General features: G+C 38.9%; 1 protein-coding gene across 2 annotated transcripts in view; it reads left to right on the forward strand.

Moving 5' to 3' along the window:
• ASPA (aspartoacylase) overlaps window positions 1-19,860 on the forward strand; it is a 21,346-nt gene extending 1,486 nt beyond the window's left edge. The window contains exons 2-7 of one of the 2 annotated variants that reach the window (XM_006167587.1): window positions 1,472-1,732; window positions 4,619-4,814; window positions 6,607-6,700; window positions 12,069-12,176; window positions 12,475-12,584; window positions 16,669-17,148. In XM_006167587.1, the coding sequence (XP_006167649.1) occupies window positions 1,497-1,732; window positions 4,619-4,814; window positions 6,607-6,700; window positions 12,069-12,176; window positions 12,475-12,584; window positions 16,669-16,866 (942 nt within the window). In that variant the 5' untranslated portion in view covers window positions 1,472-1,496 and the 3' untranslated portion in view covers window positions 16,867-17,148. Of the gene's footprint in view, window positions 1-1,365; window positions 1,733-4,618; window positions 4,815-6,606; window positions 6,701-12,068; window positions 12,177-12,474; window positions 12,585-16,668; window positions 17,149-18,969 lie in introns of those variants that run through there. The other variant, XM_006167588.2, reaches the window with a different exon arrangement.
• The last annotated feature ends 3,061 nt before the right edge of the window (window positions 19,861-22,921 follow it).

The following is a 22,921-nucleotide window of genomic DNA, read 5'->3' on the forward strand; positions in this document are numbered from 1 at the left end:
CTGGTAAATTAGGTCATGTCTATATAAACTTATGATATGGTTAGTAAGAAAGGTCTTCAAAAGTTCAAGCTGTGTATTATGAAAAAGCCATGCATTGGTTTTAAATTTTTTTGCACCAAAATAAACTCATACTGTAATTCCATTTTTCAATGAACTTTTTGAAATCCCCTCATGTTAACGTATGTTCCAAGGCATTACAAAGACTTGAGAATTACTAAGAGTTGCTTTTTATTTAGCATTTAGGCAAAAATATGAGAATGAGTTCTACGAAAGTTAACAGAGAATTAACCCAAAACTTCATGAAAGAGAAATTAAAGGACATTTAAAGTATCTCATTTTTGTTTTTGTTTTATTTTAGTTTTAGTTTTATAAGTTTATTTGGAAATCAGCAGTTATTCTCATCCACATTGACCATGTGTAGATTTTTTAAAGTGGTAACAGGTGCATGGGTTACTAGAAGTTGTTTGGTGAATCTTCATCCTCATTACATTTTCTGAGCAACCTTTCTTGGATACAGTATGGGATATTCCTTATTCGTTTGCCCAGATAGCTTTCTTCTTAAGAATTTTGTCAAAGGGTACATGCGCTCACTAGAAAGAGACAGTGAGAGGGAAAGTGAGAAATCACCCCCTGCGGGGATAACCACTCAACAACCCTTCCTCCTTCATTCTCCTTCTGGAATTTTGGGCATGCACATACATGCACAGGCATGATTTTCATGCATCTGGGTCTGAGATTCGAACCACACTCAGCCATGTGGGAGTCCAGCGCCTTAAACCACTATACCATGTGAATGACCCTTTGTTAAGCCTGGTATAAGTCTCAGGGATCATTGATTTTTGTCCCTGTGGCTTTGACTATGGAAAAAGCAATCTCTAAAGGTGCTAGTTCAGGAAGAGCTTTCTGAGGATCTCTCATTGTCTGTTTATAGATATAAGACTCAAATGCCCTCAGATCATGAAAAGTGCCTAAAATCATTTCAGAGAAAAAATATTTAAGTGTCAGTAGAAATATAAATATTAAATGATAATATGTACATTATAAGTCACTTTTTTATACTTTGAGAGGGCTATAAATATATAAACTATTTTTATTATTACAAATAATCATGAAAGAACCCTTAGATGGTGTTCTAGCTGAAGGAGAAAACAAAGTTTTGCCTTAGTATGAGATGCTAATTTATTATTGTATTTAGAGCTACTGACCATCTGAGGGAGTTCGAAGTTAACTAAACAGCTGTATCTCTAGCTGATCTGTGCATATTTCAATCCAAATATGGTAAAGGGGAGGACTAAAGAAGGGAGTGTCCATATAATAAACAGGGCTCAGACTTGTCACAGAAAATTTAAATATGTTTCACACAAGGAGATTCTGTACCTTGCACTTTGGTTAAAGTGTCATTTCTATTTAAGTCTCCAAACTTTACTGAAGAAATTGAGTTTTCTTTGCTCTCCTCGCTTCTGAATTTCAGGAATCATATAAAACTACTTGGTAAAATGACTTCTTGTGGAGTTGTTGAAAAACCTATAAAAAAGGTTGCTATCTTTGGAGGAACTCATGGGAATGAGCTAACAGGAGTGTTTCTAGTTAAGCACTGGCTAGAGAATGGCGCTGAGATTCAGAGAACAGGACTGGAGGTAAAACCGTTTATTACCAACCCAAGAGCAGTGAAGAAGTGTACCAGATATATTGACTGTGATCTGAATCGTGTTTTTGACCTTGAAAATCTTGGGTAAGATTGTATTTTGTGTTCTGTGTGCATGTATGTATGCATGAAACGTGGTAGGTGTGTGAGAGACAACATATATGTCTATGCATATGATATTCATGTTTGTATGTGTACAGCCATGACTCAGTTGCTATTATGAATAAGATCACTTTCACTTTTAATCATACTGCATTGTGAATTGCACAATTATCTAAACTGAGCATTCACGTGCTCTTTCACTTTTTAAAACACCAGCGTATTCTTAACTGTTTTCTATACAGACTGAGCCAATAAGAAAGAAAGCATTTTATTTTTAAATCCTATCTTTAAAGAAACAAATTTAATAATCCTTTGCATTAAGATAGTGTTTGGAACTATACTTGCATGCATATTTAATAGCTTTCTAGGAAATTCACAACTATGCTTTCAGCGATGTTTATGGGTGTACATAACATTCTAGTTAAAAAGAATGTAATGTTTCAATTAAGATTTGTTGAGTGAAAACATGAGTAAATGACCATCGCCAGAAAACATCAGATCGCTGTGTGATCTGAGGAATAGATGTACTTACTTTCAGTGGTGGAGTGTCGTAGATGAGATCATAAGAATTAAAGACACTTCACCTGGATTTTCTGAATTTAAATCACAGTTGATTTATAGACATACCATGTATGCAATCGTAATACTCTAGTTGTCCTAATTAATTTTGCCTTTGTTTATATTATAACTATCTGCCTCTAAGCATTTGCTTTTTACCACTTCTTTCTTTCATTTACCTAAATATACTATTAGACATTTATTCTACTCAGGGAACTGTGGGAGGTTCTGTGGAAGTGCAAAGCTGTGTATGAGATGTTTCTACCTTCAAGGAGTTGGTAGACAACTAACCGCATGGCTTTATGTACTTATTTTCTGATAAATGCTAATTTGAATTAGAGAATCCCTTAGGTTTAGTCTCAGCACAAAACAAAAATGGATACTACTTTGGGTACAATTACACCTCACTTTTGTGGAGTTGATGTTTTTTAGGGCAATTACTCAATATCAAGTCGTATTTTCACTAGCATAAATTTTAACTTCAGAAATGATTTCTCTTCATGACTTAGGTTATGTCAACATCAGTAACACTTATTAACCTAAAATAGGTATTAACTAACTATTCTAGTACAAAAATTTGATGAAGAATAACTCTTTTCGTCAACATATTAATGTCCCAAATAACTCCGAAATGCACTGGGGGTGGGTTTTCTTATGACCTCTCAATGCAATGCATTTCAGTGAATGCAATCTTTCAAATTAAATTCACTTTCTGCTTCTTTCTTTCCACGGTATTTAGAAGCTATACAGTTCATCTCCCACATCTAGTGGGTCACTAAATCCTCCCAATTATTCCTTGCGAGAACTTCTCAAATCCTGTCTTCCTCTCCCTCCATTTTTCACTGCCTTAGTTTATTTATGCTGCAGTCAGTTGGAACCATCTCCTAAAGGCTCTCTCAGCATCTAGGCTTACTCCAGGTCTTCCTGCCATCTAGTCTCCATACTGTAGCCATAGCAATCATCCTATCATGCAAATCTTATCATGTCTTGCCCCTGTTAATAATGCTTTAAAATTTCCAATCTTCAAGATATCCGTGCAACTTATTATAGCTGATAGTGCTCATTGGAGTCTTGCCCCTGCCTCATTCTTTGGGACTCTTTTAATGAGACCTGATCTCCAAACATGAAAACTTAAAGTGTCCATTCTTTTTCCAAATGTTAAGCTTTGCCAACTGGGTGCCAAATGAATTAAAACAATGTAGAAGCAAATAGGTTGGGGCAGACCTCATAGGATCAAGTCCATGAATCGACTTTTAAAATGCATGTATATCTATTAGGAATTGTGTTTGGTTGCATGTAACAGAGACCTGAGCATAGTAGTTTTAGAAAATGAGGGTTTCTTGTTCACAAATAGTAAGTCCAGAGGTGGGTGGTCCAGGACTGGAGCAGTGACTGCACAAAAACATCAGAGCCACAGGTGCCTTCTGTCTCCCGACTGCACTGCTTTTAGTATGCAGCTTTTGTCCTGGGTTTGCTTCATGCTCCCAAAATGGCTGCTCCACCTTCTTGATTTGAGACAGAAATTATCCAGGAGCAATGAATAGGTCCCTTAAAGATAATAACAAAAAGAGTCAAGGAGCAGAAGCACATGGAATTAGGGGAAATACGATTGAGTGGTTTAATGGCAAAAATACATTTAAATTATTATCATGTACAGGGAAAAAGAAGTTTCCTAACCACTGTAGATCAGGAGCAGACCGAGATCTACGCTCCTCTTATTTGAAAACACAGTAAAAATTATTAACCCTTGTCCCAGAAAAACACATATATGCATGCACCTGCAAATTTTGGCATTTTTGAAAGGTTTACAAACTCTGTAAATTTTGTCCCTAGAACACTAGTGTTTCCTGGACCTCAATTAAGAATACCTAGTTAGTTATGTGAGCACCTAAATTTGACTGTTTTAGTGCTCTAGAATTAGCTAGAGTGAAAAAGAAATTTTTGTTTAATTGTCTAGTCCCATAATAAATACCCCAGTGTGCCAAACCCACTAAGAAACTATTTATTAAATTGATGGATACATTCTGTTCAAGACTGATGTCAAACAGTAAATTCTGTTTGAAATAAAACTGCGACTAGCCACATAAATGAACCTTTATTTTGCAAGCATGCCAACAGAACACTAGTTGTATAGAATCAAATGGAGAGGAAAAAATGTTTCATTTACAAAGGTTTCAGATACATTTTTACTTCTCGTGGATTTTTTTATATTAAAATATTGCCAACTAGTTCTTTGTACACTGTGTTCATATTGTACATTTATGTTATCTTAGCCACAGATATTGTTCATCTTTCTCTTCCTACTAATAACAGCAAAAATAACTCAGAAGATCTGCCATATGAAGTGAGAAGGGCTCAAGAAATAAATCATCTATTTGGTCCAAAACTTAGTGAAGACTCCTATGACATTATTTTTGACCTTCACAACACTACTTCAAACATGGGGTGCACTCTTATTCTTGAAGATTCCAGAAATGACTTTTTAATTCAAATGTTTTACTACATTAAGGTAATGTCAGTGTTATTAATTTATAAATTGTACCTGTAAGTCAGTTAGAGATCTGAAACAAAGAGTCAGGAGTGTCCAAGAGAATTGGAATCTATTCCACAGCCAGGTTTGGGGAGATGTACATAGGCTGTGATGACAGGAGAAAAGAAAAAGAAATAAGTGAAACAATAAATAAATAAATAAATAAATAAATAAATAAATAAATAAATAAATAAATAAATAAATAAATAAATAAATAAATAAATAAATAAATAAATAAATAAATAAATAAATAAATAAATAAATAAATAAATAAATAAATAAATAAATAAATAAATAAATAAATAACTAAATAAATAAATAAGATCATAAAATACTTGTGGATTCTCATGCCTATAAAATTATTAGTTTTATCTAGACAGCCACCAAATATGGGCTGTTTGGTAAAAGTGATGAAAATCAATATGAAATTTTAAATGGTATGCACAAAGTATCTCTTTTAACAGGGTTTTAGGAAGCTCAAGAAATAGTCCTTTTATGTTAAATAAAGTCCAATGATACAATTGGCTCCCTTTAGATAGAGAAAAGTTGCTAGAAAATAACAACCAAGTGAAAACACAAATAATGAATTGTATGCTTATTTCTTTGTAACAGGCCTTCCTTCCTAAATTGTATTAATTTAGTGGAAAGAGTTTGAACACATAACCAGAAGAAACCTGGGTTCAAATCTTGGCTTTCTCGTTGACCAATATTGGACAAATACTCGACTCCCAAAACCTCGCTTTCCTCATTGTATAAAATTGGAGTAATGGCAAAAATCACCCCATATGGCTGCTAAAGGCCTTAAATGAGATAAAGTATTTAAAACATCTAGCTTAATACCTAGAAGATAGTAAAGGTTAACTGTTATTTTTGTTTCCCTTGTGATTTTTGGCAATAACTAGGTAGTGGTTCTAGTAGAAGAGCATCATGCAACAATTTTTTGTTGCTCACTGAAGAGAGAGCTGATTATTTTGGCTGCCAGATACAGAAGCAGTATGGCTGATATTTGGTAATCAAAACCAAGAAGCCAGGCCACCAGGTGGCATGAAGATCGGGGCAGCTGGATCCCACATGGCCAACTGTGCAATTTGATTCCTGTACCCAGCTTGAAAATCATGGGGGGGGGGGGGAGAGAAGAAGAAAGAAAAAGAAAATCATGCTGTGTGCATTGGCATCTATGCCCAGAATCCTGAGAGAATGGAGGAGAGGGGATAGTGGCATGGCCACCCACCCCTCCCAGGGGGGTTTCTCCTTTTCCCTCTCTCTCTGTCTTTGTGTCTCTCAGTGAGTACACACTCCCTATAACAAAAACTAAAAAGAAACCAAGAGTCCTGTCTCAGCTTCTCATTCAAATAAGTAAGAGGAGAAATCGGTCAACATCTGTAGAGACCTGGACCACAGGGGTAGAAACAAAATTCTTTAAGAGACCAATAATAAGCTAAATAGTAAGTGCAACCAGAGAGGAAAACAAAAACAACCAGATCCATTCAGAAAGACATATTATTGCATATTCTTTGATCACCGTTCTGGAGAATTGTTTAATGTACATTTTTCCCAAAAAAAAGCTATGTATAATTCAATTTTATTTGTAATGTATTTGTGTGTTTTCAAAACTATAATCGCATTGAATTTTTTAGTGTGTTTTTTATAAAGCTTATTTATCTTAGTGAAGGACGTGACACATATTGAAGGTATTATTCACTCTGTGTCAGTAAACAGAGCAAAGCAGATGGTCTTTACATAATAAGAAAGATGTTTTCAATCTTTCCAGAATTCTTTGGCTCCGTTACCCTGCTATGTTTATCTTATTGAGCATCCTTCCCTCAAATACGCAACCACTCGTTCTATAGCCAAGTATCCTGTTGGTAAGTCATATTTCCCCTGTCTTAATTGAATAGAATATGTCCTAGCTGAAACTCCAGGAAAATCATCTGTTAAAGAACATTTATACCTATGGCTTGTAATCGTCCAGTAATAAGTAAATTAACCCTGCAGAAACTGTGAGAAATTCAGGACTAATTGAAGGTAGGGTGCTGTGAAGGATTGAGAAAAGAGACGAGGAAAGGGTTAAAGTAGGGGGCTGAAGTTCTCTTGGGGCAGAAGCAAAAGTACACCAGAGCATAATAATGTGATTGAATGTATGGAAGAAAATGAAATGAGAAAAAAATAATAATAAAAAAGGAAAAAATATAAATTTTAAAAAAAAGTGCACCAGAGCAGAGCCCGTTTATTCCAAATAAAATCTGATAGACAGTGGGCAAGTTTAACTATAAAGAACAGTGTACAATATACATGACATTCTTTGTAGGCTATATTCCTGGTACAAGGTTGAGAGCTTTCATTGATTTAGTATTTAGACAACAACTTGGCTTATGGAATGTTGCCCAACATCTTGAGACACCGCCCATGCCTAGAGCTCCATCAGGTCGATCTTGCAGTCCCTGCAGCTTTCCATCTGGGAATGGGGTTGCTTTCAACTCCCTCCTGCATTCTTCCTGCTGGCTATCTCTCAAGCCTGGGCTGGTTTCTGTCTCCAACATGACCCTCAGTTTCACTGAGCAACTTTCTGATTTTGCTCCTATTGTTTCCTTTGCTCTACTGCTCGGCCCTTCAAATTAGTCTAGCAGAATTCTTCTCATCCTCAAGACTCAGTTCAAATGCTATTTCCTGTGGAACCTTTCTTAACTCCACTGCCAGAGTTGATGACTCCAAAAATTTGTACATTCAACAGATATTTATCATATTCTTATTAGAGAACAGTATGTGCCAGGTACTGGGGAGACAGCAAAGACAGACAAAGAGCTTAGTATCTGGTGAAAAGGCGGACAAGGAACCAGGTTTCTATTGCACAAAGTGATAAATGCTACAGAGGAGTACGAAAGTCCAAAGACAAGGTGCCCAACTAGACTCAAAGGGTCGCGAATAAAGCGAAATCCATGCTAACATTTAAGGAACAAGGAGACCCTTAAATGTGTATGGTAATATCTTTGATTGGGCTAATATACAGTGTATTCATGCTGGGAAAATTCATTTTATATGCTGTAAAGATATACAGTGATTGGATGCAGCAAAGAAGGAGAAAAGAGAAAAAGAAAAAGAAAGAAAGAGGAAAACGAAAGAGAGAAAGAAGAAAGGGAGAGAAAGAAAGAGAGGGGAGAAAGAGAGAGGGGAGGGGAGAAAGAGAGAGGGGAGGGGAGAAAGAGAGAGAAAGAAAGATGAAAGAAAGAAGAAAGAAAGAAAGAAAGAAAGAAAGAAAGAAAGAAAGAAAGAAAGAAAGAAAGAAAGAAAGAAAGAAAAAAAGAAAGAAAGGAAGGAAGGAAGGAAGGAAGGAAGGAAGGAAGGAAGGAAGGAAGGGGAAGAAAAAGAAAAGAAGGAGGCAAAAGGTGGGGTAGAGGGGGGGAAAGTTGGAAGCAGGTGATAGTGTTCTAGACCAGTGTTTTAAAATTATCTGTACTGGGGCCAGCAGGTGGTGTGGTAGAACTGGACTCCCATATGGTCGACCATAGTTCATGTGCATGCATGCCTAGAATCCAAGAAGAATAGAGGAGAAGGGATTGTGGCGTGGCCATCTCCCCTGGAGGGTGATTTCTCAGTTTTCTTCTCACTGTCTTTCTCTCTGTCTCTCCAATGAGTGCACACACCCTATGGCAAGAACTTTTTTAAAAATAACTTAATTAAAATAAAATAAAGTAAAATCATCTGTGCTGGACCCAGTCACAATAGCACAAATGGTAAGGTGCCACTGTATGAGCCTAAGCCACGTGGGAAGCCTGGGTTCAGGTCCCAGATCAACCTAAAACATGCCACACATGGTAGCATGTGCCCATACGAATATTGCAGCTATTGGAGTGGCTGGGAAGAGGATTGATTGTATAGACAGACCCTGTCAAAAGTACCTTTCTCTCTCTCTCTGTCTTTCTCTCTCTTTCACCATATATCTCTTTTACATAAAAGAAGAAATTAACTGTGGTGAAAGGCCATCACTTATTCACAATCTGCTACAGAGGAATACTTATTAGAGTAAAACGAAAAATGAAATATTAGAAATGTGATCACATACTTCAATGTCCCAGCAATGTCAAGTTGCTATAAAAGTTTTTTCCTTAGAGAGATTTTTGCTGTAGGGAGTGTGCACTCGCTGGAGAGACAGAAAGAGACAGAGAGACAGAAAGTGAGAGATCACCCCCTAAGGAGAACGGCCGTGTTGCAATCCCTTCTTCTCCATTCTCCTCTTGGGATTTTGGGCATGCATGGACACATGCCCAGTGTGAGTATTAAACCACTGTATCTGGGACTTGAACCATGGTCAACTATGTGGGAGTCCATTATGCCATCCGCTGATCCTGCTATAAAAGTTTTTAAGCTCTCTCATTTCTGTGCATATCTTGCCTGGGACTCATAGCCAACAGTTGGTGGGGCAGCTCTGGTGATACTTGGAGGAAAGAGCAATAACATGTCCAAGACTCCAAACCCCTGCTTAATTACATGTCACCCCTTCTGTACTGTATTCTCCATTATCTTGGCATTCTCTGTCTGCTACTCCCTTCTGCTGTCTAATAATTTGTTTATTAAATATTAGTTGAAACTACCAGTGAGCATACAACTCAAACTTTTAAATGATCATCAATCACTGTTTTCATCACACATATGCCACACTGACCCGTTCAAATATATCCTTTCCTTCCCACACAGTTCCTATAACAACGACTGTATGTAAAATAATAGCCTTCCACACTTCAGGGATTAGAAAATGCCTTCAATAGCTGGCTCTTCTGGGTCAAGTGCCCACTGATATGGTCCATAGCTCCTCCCCCTCCACACAAGACAGCCCATACCACATTTGCCATCTCTTCCAAAGGCGAGAATATGTAGAATGCTTTTGCTGCAGGTAACTCCAAATGGCTTGAACAATAAGATCATTTTGTCATTTTACATAACAGCTCAACAACATCGCATCTAACCAGGTCCTGTCTATCTTTCTAGTCTACTGTGTTTAGTGTGTCTTTAGCTGCCCTATGGACACAAGGTGTCCATTGTAGTCCCAGGCATCATGTGCCAGCATGACAATGTCAAGTGGAAAGAAGGGGACTCTCAGGAACTCCCCTGCAAATCTTTCAGTATGGCTCCTGGGTCAGAACGAGGTCACTCATGACCAGAACTAGATCACACGTCTTTGTTGTGTCGTTGTTGTTGTTGTCGCTAGAAAACCCGTGCACTTGCCAAAGGGAGACAGACAGAGAGGGAAAGTGAGAAAGCGTTCCCCCATGGAAGAAGGTGACCCTGCAATCCCTTCTCCTTCATTCTCCTTTTGGAGTTTTGGGTACACACACATGTGCCTGGCATGTTTTTTAAGCTGTTTGGTCCAGACTCCAACCCCACAGTCAGCCATGTGGGATCCAACCACCTTAACTACCAGGGCATTGACTGCCTCCACTCGTCTATTCTTAAATGAAGTACGAGGGTGATGAGATGATTATGATTAACTCAAACTATCCAACACTTGCTCTTGAGGTGGAGAAAAGTTCACTTATCCTGAAAATTGGATACCCAGCCAAAATCGAGATTCTATCATAAAGGAAGAAGGTGGGATGGATTTGGGGTAGGCAAACAACAACAATGTCTTTTACAATGTGCATACAGACATATCCACAAATACACCTTTTTACACATATGTATAAATCATTTATGCACAAATGCATATCTTAGTCACACTTACGATACCATGTAGCTAAATATATGTCCATACCTATGTACAAGAAAGCTACACACAGCAAATTTTAAAGTGAAGATGGAAAAAAGTATAGTAAGATTTTATGAAATGGAAAATAGTAGAAATGAATGAGAACAGGATGGCCATAAAAGAATATATATGCAGTAAGTGGAAGAGAATAAAGTAGATGGTATTGCACTTTGTAAATGGTTTAATAAATGGTGAAATCAATTACTTTGTATAGACTTAAACAAGAGAGAAGGGACTACCTAAGTGGTTTAGAGAAAGAGGGTTTTGTAGGTGAAAGGATGGATGCTTGGTGGCTACAGGAAATAGACCTCATGGTACAGAGATAGTTTTACTGTTGTTAGAAGAAATGTACACATCATGGGACAGACAGATGGTATAATGGTTGCATTACCAGATTCCCATATAGTCAACTTCAGTTCAAGTCCCAGACCAGCAGCTTAAAATTCACACCGGGAGCACGTGAGTGTGTACCCAAGATCCCAAGAGAAGAATAGAGGGGGAGGGATGGTGGCAGGCCATCCCCAAGGAAGGTGATTTCTAGCTTTCTGTCCCTCTGCCTTTCCAGTGAGAGCATGTGCTCTATAGTAAAAATCTCTCTCAGAAGGAAAAATGAAGAAATAAAGAATAAGAAATAAACATAGCCTTTATTCCCTACAGAAAATTAAAACCAGTGCACTGTTGAGACAGGATGGATTCCTGTGTTAGGGCAAGAATGTTGCTTTAGAGTCATATAGATGTCATGTTGACTTAAATCCATGGTTCATCTAGTCTAGATTTCTATGACTAAATAGATAGACTTCTTATTGTCACAGCTAAATGTTCAATCTATGACAGTTCCTCTTTGTGGCCATCTAGTATTTTGTCAGGATAACATACCTCTTTTATTTTAGTTTTTATTACCAGAGGGTGTGTGTCTTTGCTAGGGAGAGAGATGGGGGCAAGGAGAGAAAATACCTCCCAATAGGGTGTGGCCAAGCCATAATTCTTCTTTCTCACTTCTCCTTTCTGTCAGGATTTTGAGCATGCATACACACATGCCAGGTGTGTTTTTCAAGCTGCCAGGACAAGAATTTGAATGGTGGTTGGCCATGTAGGACCCAGTTCCCGATATACAACACTTACCCACTGTACTATGGGGCCAACCAACATACCTCTTTTACTGTGTTATGATTTTTAAGTACTTTGGCAATATCGAAGGTAACTTAAAGAAATAAAGACCCCAAAGTCTTAACTACTCTAAAATAACTCAGGCTTTTTTTCCCCATGTTCTTTCCTTGTCTTTATTTACTACGTATGAATCTTGAACACGTAAATATTCTGCTCTATTTTTTTACTTGACATTATAGCTCAGATTTTTATTCCGTGATGTTACATGGTCTACCTTTATAATAATGTCTTGTGATGGGATTCTAGATCTTGATATATAAAAGTCTCAATTTTACAATATAGTCTAATATTTCTATAAATCTGACTGTCTCCCCTTCTGTACCTAGGCATAGAAGTTGGACCTCAGCCTCAAGGGGTCTTGAGGGCTGATATTTTGGACCAAATGAGAAAAATGATTAAACACGCTCTTGATTTTATATGGCATTTCAATGAAGGTGAGTGGGAGTTGTTTCCTTGATATTGTGTGTATGTGTGTATGTGTACTTAACCACTTATGTTATATTTATCTATGTGTACACACACACACATATATATTATAGATAGATAGATAGATAAATACATAGATAGATATAAAATTTAACCACTAAACACTGAAATAACAACTGAAACCAGCTATTTCTCACTGGCCAAAATAGACACATTCAGGAAGAGCAGCCACCAAATAAAACCTCCAGATCAAATCCTTGTTTTCATTAACATCCCTTTGGTTGTTATTGTCCCATTTTGCCATAGGAAAAGAATTTCCTCCCTGCACTCTCGAGGTCTATAAAATAATAGAGAAAGTTGATTATCCCAGGAATAAAAGTGGAGAAATTGCTGCTATTATCCATCCTAATCTGCAGGTAACATTTGCTATTTCTTTTTGTTTTTTTAAGATTTATTTATTTTTCTTTATTCATGATAAAGCACATACGCACTCATGAGAGAGAGAGAAGCACCCTCCACAAGATTTGGTCACACCATGATCCTCTTCCTTCAGTCCTCCAGCCCATCAGATTTGGGGCACATAAATATTGCCTGGTGTGTTTCAGGCAGGCCACGGCAGAGATTTGGACCATGATCGCCACATGGGCTCCAGCTTCCTTTGAGCAGAGCGTTACAGCTACACCACACAGCTGGCCCTGCTGTTTCTTTAAAGCATTGAAAACACGCTCTCCCTTGGATTAGAACTTTACAGTTCATATAACATTTTACATATATTTTACATTTTCATCTGATGTTCTCATAAACACTGCAGTGTGAGAAGATATTCAGAACTTCACTCAGTGAATACTGAGTATAGCCTGTACTGGCTGAGGAGACATCAGTGAGAATGGTCTATACTTCCATGGAATTTATAGTCTAGACATACTAAAGTCTAAACCATGGTCTAGATACAAAGATAAACAGATGCTACAACAGAAAGATGAGATGGGAGATAGGTGATCAGACAAGGCCTCTTAGAGAAGGTGAGATTCCTACCCAATTACAGTAGAAAGAAATTATGATGACTATTTTTTTAGAATTATTTAATTTTATGTATTAGTTTTATTTTTTTTATTTGACCAGAGAGAGATGGGGGGTGGGGGAGGGAGTGGTGGGAGAGGGGATGAGAAAACAAGCCACCAGATCTGGGACTTGAACCACAGTTGGCCATGTAGGAGTCCAGGGCATTAACCACCATGCCACCTGCCAGCCCCATAATGTCTATCTTAATATAGAAAAACAAAAGCTCAGAAGTTAGATCCTACCCATAGCCATACAGCTATCAATTACAGACCCAGAATCACATTCTTTGTATGACTGCATTGCTACTCCCTCCTTGTGATCACACTAAATAAATTATAGCCAAACAGTCGGAACTTCTTGTTCTAAAAAAAAAAAAGTTTTGCTATAGATTGCATGTGCTCACTGAAGAGAGAGGAAAGAAAAGTGAGAAACACACCCCTGGATTGCCACACTGCAATCCTATCTCCTCCATTGTCCTCTTGGGATTTGGGGCACACACATGCCCAGCATGTTTTTCAAGCCACACAGTCCAGGACTCGGACTTCACAATGGGCCATGTGGGATCCAGTCATTTTAACAACCACACCACTGGCTGGCTCTAGAACTTCTCTTTGGAATGTTTTCTGCAGCCATTCTCCAACTCTCCTCAGAATCCCGACATCAACTCTTTGCCTGGTTTGATCAACCATGACATAGTGAAGAAGGGAGAAAAGGCTCTTGGGAAAGTGTAGGAAGTTTAAATGTGGAAAGGACAAATAGAAAAGCAGGGAGAAGTGAAGATTCTTAGAAGCTAAGCTATCCCTTCTTCTTGGTGAGTACCCTGCACCTCTCAGACCTCAGAGATGGGAGAGACTGGTAGATTGTCTAGTCGGGTTTTTCACCTCTGACTACACGTTGCCAAAGAGCTTTCTTTTAAAATATTATCAGGACTCCACTCTGAGACAATCTGATTTTATCAGCGTGGGTAATCTGGGTTAGAAGCCACTGATTAGTTCAAATTCCTGTTTAATGACTCTCATCTAGTAGTGAAACTTCATATAAAGTAGTCTGCCCCAAAATTCAGGCTGGTAGAGCAAATCCTCCTTCACAGTTTAATGAGACACAGGCGAAAATTTGAAGAACGAGCCTTAGGCAGCATTTTAAAGGAAAGATAAAGATGGGGAAGAGAAAGGGAAAAAAGCACTGTAGCTGACAAAAATATCACATACGAAAAACAGAGGCCATGATGACAATGTCATGAGAGGCTAAAACGTGAGATTTTCTGAGTCTCACATTCCTCAAATATCTCCGTGAGGAGTACAGAACTAATCCTGAGAAGTGAGCTTGATCAGTAAGAAACAGGGTTAGTGACAGGTCTTGGCAGTCAGGAAGCAGTTTTGATTTAATCGACAATAAGGAAAAGGCTCAGTGTTCCATGGTGCAGGAGAGCAAGCTGGTTGGTTATTTCAAATAAATATTTTTGAATAATTACTAAGATTGTTCTGGGCCCTGAGATTCAAGATAGGCAAGGTCCCTTGTGGAGCTTCCATAGGAATAAGTAAACAACACATAAACATATAAATCATGCATATAGGTCATTTCAAACAATAAAAGTGCTTTAAAATAAATGGATCGAGTAATACAGCCAAGGGGAACAACTGGCTGCAGTTAGACAGAGTAGTTGGAAAGAGCCACTGCTGAGAAGGTAACACCAAGGCTGGAGCCTGGAAGATGGGAAGCCAGTCACGTGGAAAACAAGAGAAAGGCCTGAAGGCTGGAAAGAACTTGGAGGATGTGAGGGACAGGAGAGCAATGTCAATGGGGAGCAGGACAAGAGGAGAGCAGAGAGGGGGCTGCGACCCTAGAGCCAAAGATTCAGGCAGGGTTACAAGTCTAGATTTTGTTGAGACTAATGATTCTTAATTAGAAATGCCAACTGGCATTACCTAGGGAATCCCCCCACACACAACCTATCACAAACCACTATAGCAGTGCTTCTCTAATTCAGGCCAATGAGAATCACCTGAAAAACTTTACAAAAAGTCTGGTTCCTGGGTCCCCAGAGTGTCTGATGTAATTTATCAGGGTAGAGATAGAAATAAACTGAGTTTACCAGGTGACTGTTTTTTTCCAAGAGATTTTTGCTATAGGGCATGTGCACTTGCCAGAGAGACAGAGAGAGGCAGAAAGACAGAAAGCGAGAAATAACTCCCCAGGGGAACAGCGATACCACAAATCTTTCTCCTCTCGAGATTTTGGGCATGCACGCACACACACCTAGTGTGAGTCTTAAGCTGCCGGGTCCAGGACTCAAACCACGGTCAACTACATGGGAGTCCAGCGACATAACCATTATGCCATCTGCTGGTCCCTCACCAGGTGATTTCTACTGACTTAGGAGGGGTAGCATTTTTTTTTTGGAGAGATTTTCACTGTAGGGTGCGTGCGCTCGCCAGACAGACAGAGAGAGACATAGAGACAGAAAGCGAGAAATCACCCCCCCAGAGGGATGGTCACGCCGCAATCCCTTCTCCCCCATTCTCCTCTCGGGATCTTGGGCACGCACGCACACACGCCCGGCGTGAGTTTCAAGCCACCGGGTCCGGGACACGAACCGCGGTCGACTACGTGGGAGTCCAGCGACATAGCCATTACGCTAACTGCTGGTTCCCGGATAGGGTAGCATTTTCTTATATTGGAGTCTCTGCAGGCAGAGCCAACCACATGTGTGCTGGAAAAGCTTCTTCAGTGGTTCTGAGGCACTTCTGCCTGAAACCGCTGGTCCAGAGCAGCAGTACTCAACCAAGCCACACTGCAAAATCACCTGGAGCTTTAAAAAACAAAACAGAGTGAAGAATACAGGAGTGACATGAGGGATTTGGAGGCTCAAAGGTCCAAGTCCCTTTCAGATCAATTAATACCATAATGTGGGGACACATTTGGAATATATCCACCTTGTCTTAGACCTTTTTTCCCAGTGCACCCTCACCTTCTATACCATTTCCCATCAGAATAGGAGCTCCTGTATTTTGTGGCACAACATGACTCGTTTTCATAGTCAACAATAGAATGTCTTGCACACAGAAGGCTTTTAATGAATATTTCCTAAAATTTGCTGCACAGAACTTAACTGCAGCTATCAGGAGGTAAAATACGCATTTAGGTAGACACACAGTTAGTTTTGCTTTTGAATATTCTATGTATTTGGTAATATCCAAGGTAAACCTGATATTGAAGCAAATTTTAATTACACGTGTCACAAAAATGAAAAGGAGAACCCTTAAAACTACTGCCAGATTAATTACCCACTTTCAGTTTAGTAAGATCACTCATATGCTTCACAATGCACCTCTCAACTGTCTCCTTTATAAACTGCTGGTTGTCTAGGATCTGAGATAAAAAATTTAAAGGGGGAGAAAAACCAAACGTAATTTCTTTCTTTTTCTTGCTTCCTGAGAGGATCAAGACTGGAAACCAGTGCACCCTGGGGATCCTGTGTTTTTAACTCTTGATGGGAAGACCATTCCACTGGGTGGAGACTGTACCGTGTACCCGGTGTTTGTAAATGAGGCCGCATATTACGAAAAGAAAGAAGCGTTCGCGAAGACGACTAAACTAACACTCAATGCAAAAAGTGTTCGATCCTCTTTACATTAGAAATTGCATCCAGCTCACTTGTTATACAGTATCTTGAAAACTGTTAGTCTCTGAGCTCCTCAAGAGCCTCATTATCGTGCCTTATCTAACTTCAGATCCGCAGCACCTCGCCCAGTGCCTTACATGGTTCACATACAGGAAAATTACTCAACAAAAGTATAAACGAATGAGTACCTTTTAAAGCTATCATACTATGTTACATCAAAAAGCTATGATGGAGGGACCGGCAGTTATCGTGATGGTTATGTCGCTGGACTCCCACGTAGTCAACCATGGTTCGTGTCCCAGACCCGGTGGCTTAAAACTCACGCCGGGCGCGTGTGCGTGCGTACCCAAGACCCCGAGAGGAGAATGGAGGAGAAGGGATTGCAGCGTGACCATCCCCCGGGGGGGGTGATTTCTCGCTTTCTGTCTCTATGTCTCTCTCTGTCTGTCTGGCGAGCGCACGCAACCTATAGCGAAAATCTCTCCAAAAAAAACAGCAATGACGGGGGGCGGGGGGGGACCAGCAGTTAGCGTAATCTCAAAAAAAAAAACATAAGACGGGGGGGGGGGGGGGACCAGCAGTTAGCGTAATGGCTATGTTGCTGGACTCCCACGTAGTCGACCACGGTTCAAGTCACAGACCCGGTGGCTTAAACTCACACCGGGCACATGTACGTGCGTGCCCAAGATCCCGAGAGGAGAATGGAGAAGGGACTGCGGCGTGGTCATCCCTCCTGGGGGAGTGATTTCTCACTTTCTGTCTCTTTCTCTCTCTCTCTCTCTCTCTCTGTCTGGCAAGCACACACGCCCTATAGCAAAAACCTCTCCAAAAAAAGAGAAAAAAAAGAAAAAGCTATGACAAAGTGGAATGAGTTTATTTTTGTACCAAAAAAAAAAGTTTTTAAATCCACGTATAGTTTTTTTCATAATATGCATTTTCCATGACCTTTTTGAAGACCCCCTCATATTTTATGTGTGTAGTTTATTCAAAGAAACGTGCTTCCTATTTCTATATTGCTTTTTATGCATTATACTCACAGTTTAACATTCTTAATAAACAAACTTTAAATTCAAAATATAAAATCAATACTATGTACAATAAGTTATGAACTTGAACATAGAATTAAATGTATATTTTCAAGTAATGTATGATTGCTACTAGAAACTAACAGTGTAAACTTGGTATTTTAAATTTTTTTCTCAAAATATTTTTATTAATAAATTTTAATTGAAAATTATATATTTTATGATATACAACACAATGTTTAGAAATATAAATACATTATGGAAAGGGTAAATTGAGATCATTACCATATGTATTATTTTATTTCCTTATTTTTGTGTGGTGATAACATAAAATCTACTCTTTTAGAAAATTTCAAGTACAGAATACATTTCATTATCACCATGTTATACAATAGATTTCTTGAACTTATTTCTCTTATCTAACAAAAATTTTATATTGTTTTGCCAATATCTTCCCAATTCCACTATCTCCACCCCCTAGTAACCAATATCCTATTGAGTTGTTGAAAAAGTCATGATGCATTTTTGCATAGAAAAAAATATGTCATGACTTTCCAGCAGCCCAATATTCCCTGCTTCTGAGTTCAACATCTTCAGATCGCACATATGTGAGATCGTGTGGGCTTTCTCTTTCTGTTCCTGGCTTATTTCACTTAGCAATGAGGTCCTCCAGGTTTTTCCATATTGTTGACAATAGCAGGATTTTTTGTTTTTGTATTTGAATTAATAACTATGCATTAAGTACAGCCTATCAACTTTAGAAACAGTTGGGATATCCATAATATATTTGTAAATGTTCTTAGAGATGAAATGTAAAAAAGAAATGAGGGCTGACTGTAAAGATGACATAAGAAAGCAAGCAGAAACTGAACTGTCCTTTCTCCTCAGACAATAGCCCACAAAGCATCAGGGCTGTGCTGTGCCCACTGCTCCGCCCTGAGCTTGGGGAGCAGAGCTTCCTCAGGACCACGTACCTGGAGAAGCTAGCATTCCTTCCTAACACAGAATATTAAAATATAAGTACAAAAAGAGGCACATTTTCACAGCCATCACTTCTCATTTTGGAAAGAACATGCTTGCTCTCATTTCTAGGCAAATCTGTGAGGTGATCCTTGGGCTCCGGCAGCTTCCAGCAGAGGTGAGAGGACCAGTACCGGAGGACAGTCGACACTGGTTGAAATGTGGCCCAAGTCCATGTCTCTGATTCGCAGATACCTTCTTCCAAGACATTTCCTCATGTCCTAAATGACCAAATCTCTCACCTCCCTTGATTCTCCTCAAAGGACCTCAGGCTGAATGCTGCCTCTTCCCTGTCTAGGGTAAACTCTATGCATTGAGCTCTTCTCCCCCACCCTCTCTGCACCCTATTCCTCTGAGATCACTATCAGCTGGACCTTGTGAGCCCCTCGTGCCCATGCCCTTAGTTCATGGAACTGACCCGTGGCCAGGGCTATTCCAGAGGGATGCCTCACACCTCTCCCACAGTAAACATCACAAGACTAGAGGCACTAAACCCCAGACACTAACCCAGACATACCCTGATGACTCATTCTATTGATTGATAAGCTGATCTGTATTAAAACCCCTGAACAATGTATGTCTATGTTTGATTCATGCATGCTTTGTTCTTGGCCTATAAAACCTGAGCCTGTATTCAATGACTGAATGAACTGTTCTCCACCGAGCTATCAGTGGGGCATCCCCAGTAAGTAAACTCATGTCTTTCTCTGCTGGACCTCTGAGTGTGTTCTTTGGAACTGAAAACATTGTGGGCAAGCAACCCCCAGATTTGGGGGGCCCCTGAGACCCTTGTCCAATTTCAATAGGACCCTCCTCTCTTGGGGCACAGCAGCCAAATAAACAGCATTTTTAATCCCATGATTTAGACCCCCAAGGAATCTATGTTCATGGGTTTAAATGCACCAAAAATACTGACACTACCTCAAATTCATTCTTTTAGAGCTAACTCCAATTAAGCCCATTTCGCTCCATATTCAATGTTGTATAGAATTCAATTAAACTGCTTCTAAGTTTTTAGCATTTGTTTTTGTACTTTACCTAAATTAGTTTCATTGGAATAAACTCTCTTCTTTCTGAGTTCTGTAGTAAAAATTCCATTTATCAAACAGCTTTTGTACATAACAAGTTTCACCAAGCTTCCTTCACCCACTGTGAATGTTCCATTGTGTTTTACTTGAGACCGATTTTTCTGGGTCAATTTTTTCCAGATGTAAATTTTGGCATGAATACTTTATTCTTCCAGAAAACCTTAGTCATTTATAAAATTTACAATGTGCAATGTAGGTTACTGTGGTTTTAGTTTTTGAATTGATTATCTCTATTTGGTCTAATTTTCCCTAAGTCAGTCTTTAGTCTTAGTGCTTCTAATTAGATGTGATTTTTTTGTTTGTTTAATCTACAACATATTGCTATGTGGTTTTAGCCACTTTCAGTTTTGCTTTGAGTATTTCACACAATCTACAGACTCATTTTAGTCATTTATAAGACGAAGGTGGATCGTATTAATAATGCTCCTCTCATGAGGTTATTATAAGGATTAAGAGGGCTAAGTGCATGCCTGGAGCAGGATATGTACTTAATGATTTATTCAAGTTCAAATTCCTAGCACAAAAGGCTAGACAATAGCTCTATTAAGTGGAGAAATAACTTTCACCATGATGAAACTATGTGCCCTAAAGCAGGATTTTTATTGCTCTAGATGTGAATACAGGTACATTTGTAGGTTTGATGGTTCAAAGTCAAAGATATTTCCATCCAATGACTTCCATATTACTGTGAATTAAGCAATAAAGCCAGCGACAGCTATTGGAAGGGAAGTGGTGGGGTCATGTGTTTGAGAAGTATGACTGTTTAAAACAATTCTTAGAAAATGGAACAGACAACTGGGCAATAAGAAGCAGTAATCTGTTGTAAGATTATATGACACAAGGTATGTAAAGTGCATGGCTCATAGGAGGCATGCAAACATCTATTTCCTTCTCACCGCCTTCTGCCATCTGTAATGGAAGAAATGGTCTTATTTCAGTCAAAGTAAGAATAACTTAGTTGTAGCCTTAGTTGTATCCTCTCTCATTGCACATAGTGCATATTCAATCTTCGTTTAGTTGGTTCTACATCCTCACACACTGCAAATGAAATACATTTTTGCAAAATTAGACTGAATCTCTTCTTTTCTGCAGAATGTTGCTATCGTTATGGAAGAGGTAGCCTGGCGCAGTGAGAAAAGGTAGTATTTCTTGATACCAGACTAACTAAACTTCAGAAAATCTGGGTCCTTGGCCCGGGGAGAAGTACAGTGACCTTTGTATGTCAGTCCATTGGTCTCTCCAAGTTTCAATTTCCCCACCTGTTAAATAAGGGTATAATAAGCACCAAACCTAGAAAGTTGTGTTATTCAGATAACTGACATGAATAACAGAGCTTTACAACTAGGGCATCATGTAATCTCAAAGGCTGAAAAAAATAACCAACACAATCCCCTTTGGAAGGTTATTTTTCACAGTACCAAGAGCCATAGAAACATTGACACTTACCGACCTAAGCATCCCACTCCCAAAAATATACCATATGATGGGATTTCCATCCTTTTCCTAACATTCCACACAGAATGACCCCTGAATGGCACAAACGTTATGAACCAAAGCCTGTCCAAACGAGGGTGTGGATTATGCATAATCCCCTTTTCTTCATCGCTCAGCAAAACACATCCTAGTGAAGGAAGTTATTTGGGGAATGATTTGGATTAAGTAGAGAATTCACCAAATGCAATACTTCATTATAAATTGGTTACAAGTTCCACAACCCATAAAGACAAAGCAGCATCTTGCCATGCAAGTTAAGAACTGCTATCCTTGGGACCAGCAGTTTGCATAATGGCTATGTCGCTGGACTCCCATGTAGTCGACCGCAGTTCGAGTCCTGGACCCGGTGGCTTAAACTCACACCAGGCACATGTGCGTGCATGCCCAAGATCCCGAGAGGAGAGGGAGGAGAAGGGACTGCGGCATGGCCATCCCCCTTGGGGGGTGATTTCTCGCTTTCTGTCTGTCTCTGTCTTTCTGGTGAGCACACGCGCCCTATAGCAAAAACCTCTCCAAAAATACAAAAAGAAGCAAAAACCTCTCAAAAAAAATAAACTACTATCCTTAAGAACTCAAAATATATACATATATATGCATATATATATATATATGTGTGTGTGTGTGTATGTGTGTCTCTCTATATATATATATATAGACACAGACACACACACATATATATGAGTTGGGCTGACAAAAAATAATGATAATAATAATATCAGTTCTTTTCTGTTCATTCTGTCTTTGCCTCCTCATGTAACTCCTGTAAGGTAGCAGGAGGGATTTATAGTTCGGGTCTCCAGGTTGAGCCATTTATTTATATTTTTGCAAAATAAGTTGACAGCCAGCAGAGCATAATGGAGGTCCTAAGATTTGAACCATTATCACTTCTAGCTATGAACCCTTGGACACATCACTTCAGCTCCCTGGGTCTCTTCTTGCTTAAACTGCTTCCTTCTCAATTTGCTGAGTAATTCAAATGGGGTGCTAGACATGCACACACATTATGATGTAAACACCATACAAAGGTGACGTGACTTACAGCTCACTGGCTCTATCCCTGAGCTAGGACCAATAGCAATGCTTCAGATCTCAGATCCTTCTCTTTATCTACTCCTGTTAAGCAACACTTAAGACATTCTCATCAGTCTTCATATCGACACATCCAAGACAAGAAAAAACAATGACCAAACATGGCAAAATAAATATTTATTAGAAATCAAATAAGCATTTCTTCCATGGCACTAAAATATCCTTACTTTTTTCATGATTTCTTTCTTTAACACAGAGTTTCACAGACACACCACTAAAAACAAGTGTATATAACAAGTATTTGTATATAAATTAGAATTTATAAGGACCTGGCACACTCGGGAGAAGGGGATGACAATTCTGTGTTGAGAACCAAGATCATAGTAAAAAACATATAAATAAAATCAAAACCC

This window comes from Tupaia chinensis, unplaced genomic scaffold (assembly GCF_000334495.1).
Source record: "Tupaia chinensis unplaced genomic scaffold, TupChi_1.0 Scaffold144899_1, whole genome shotgun sequence".
Taxonomy (NCBI): Eukaryota; Metazoa; Chordata; class Mammalia; order Scandentia; family Tupaiidae; genus Tupaia; species Tupaia belangeri.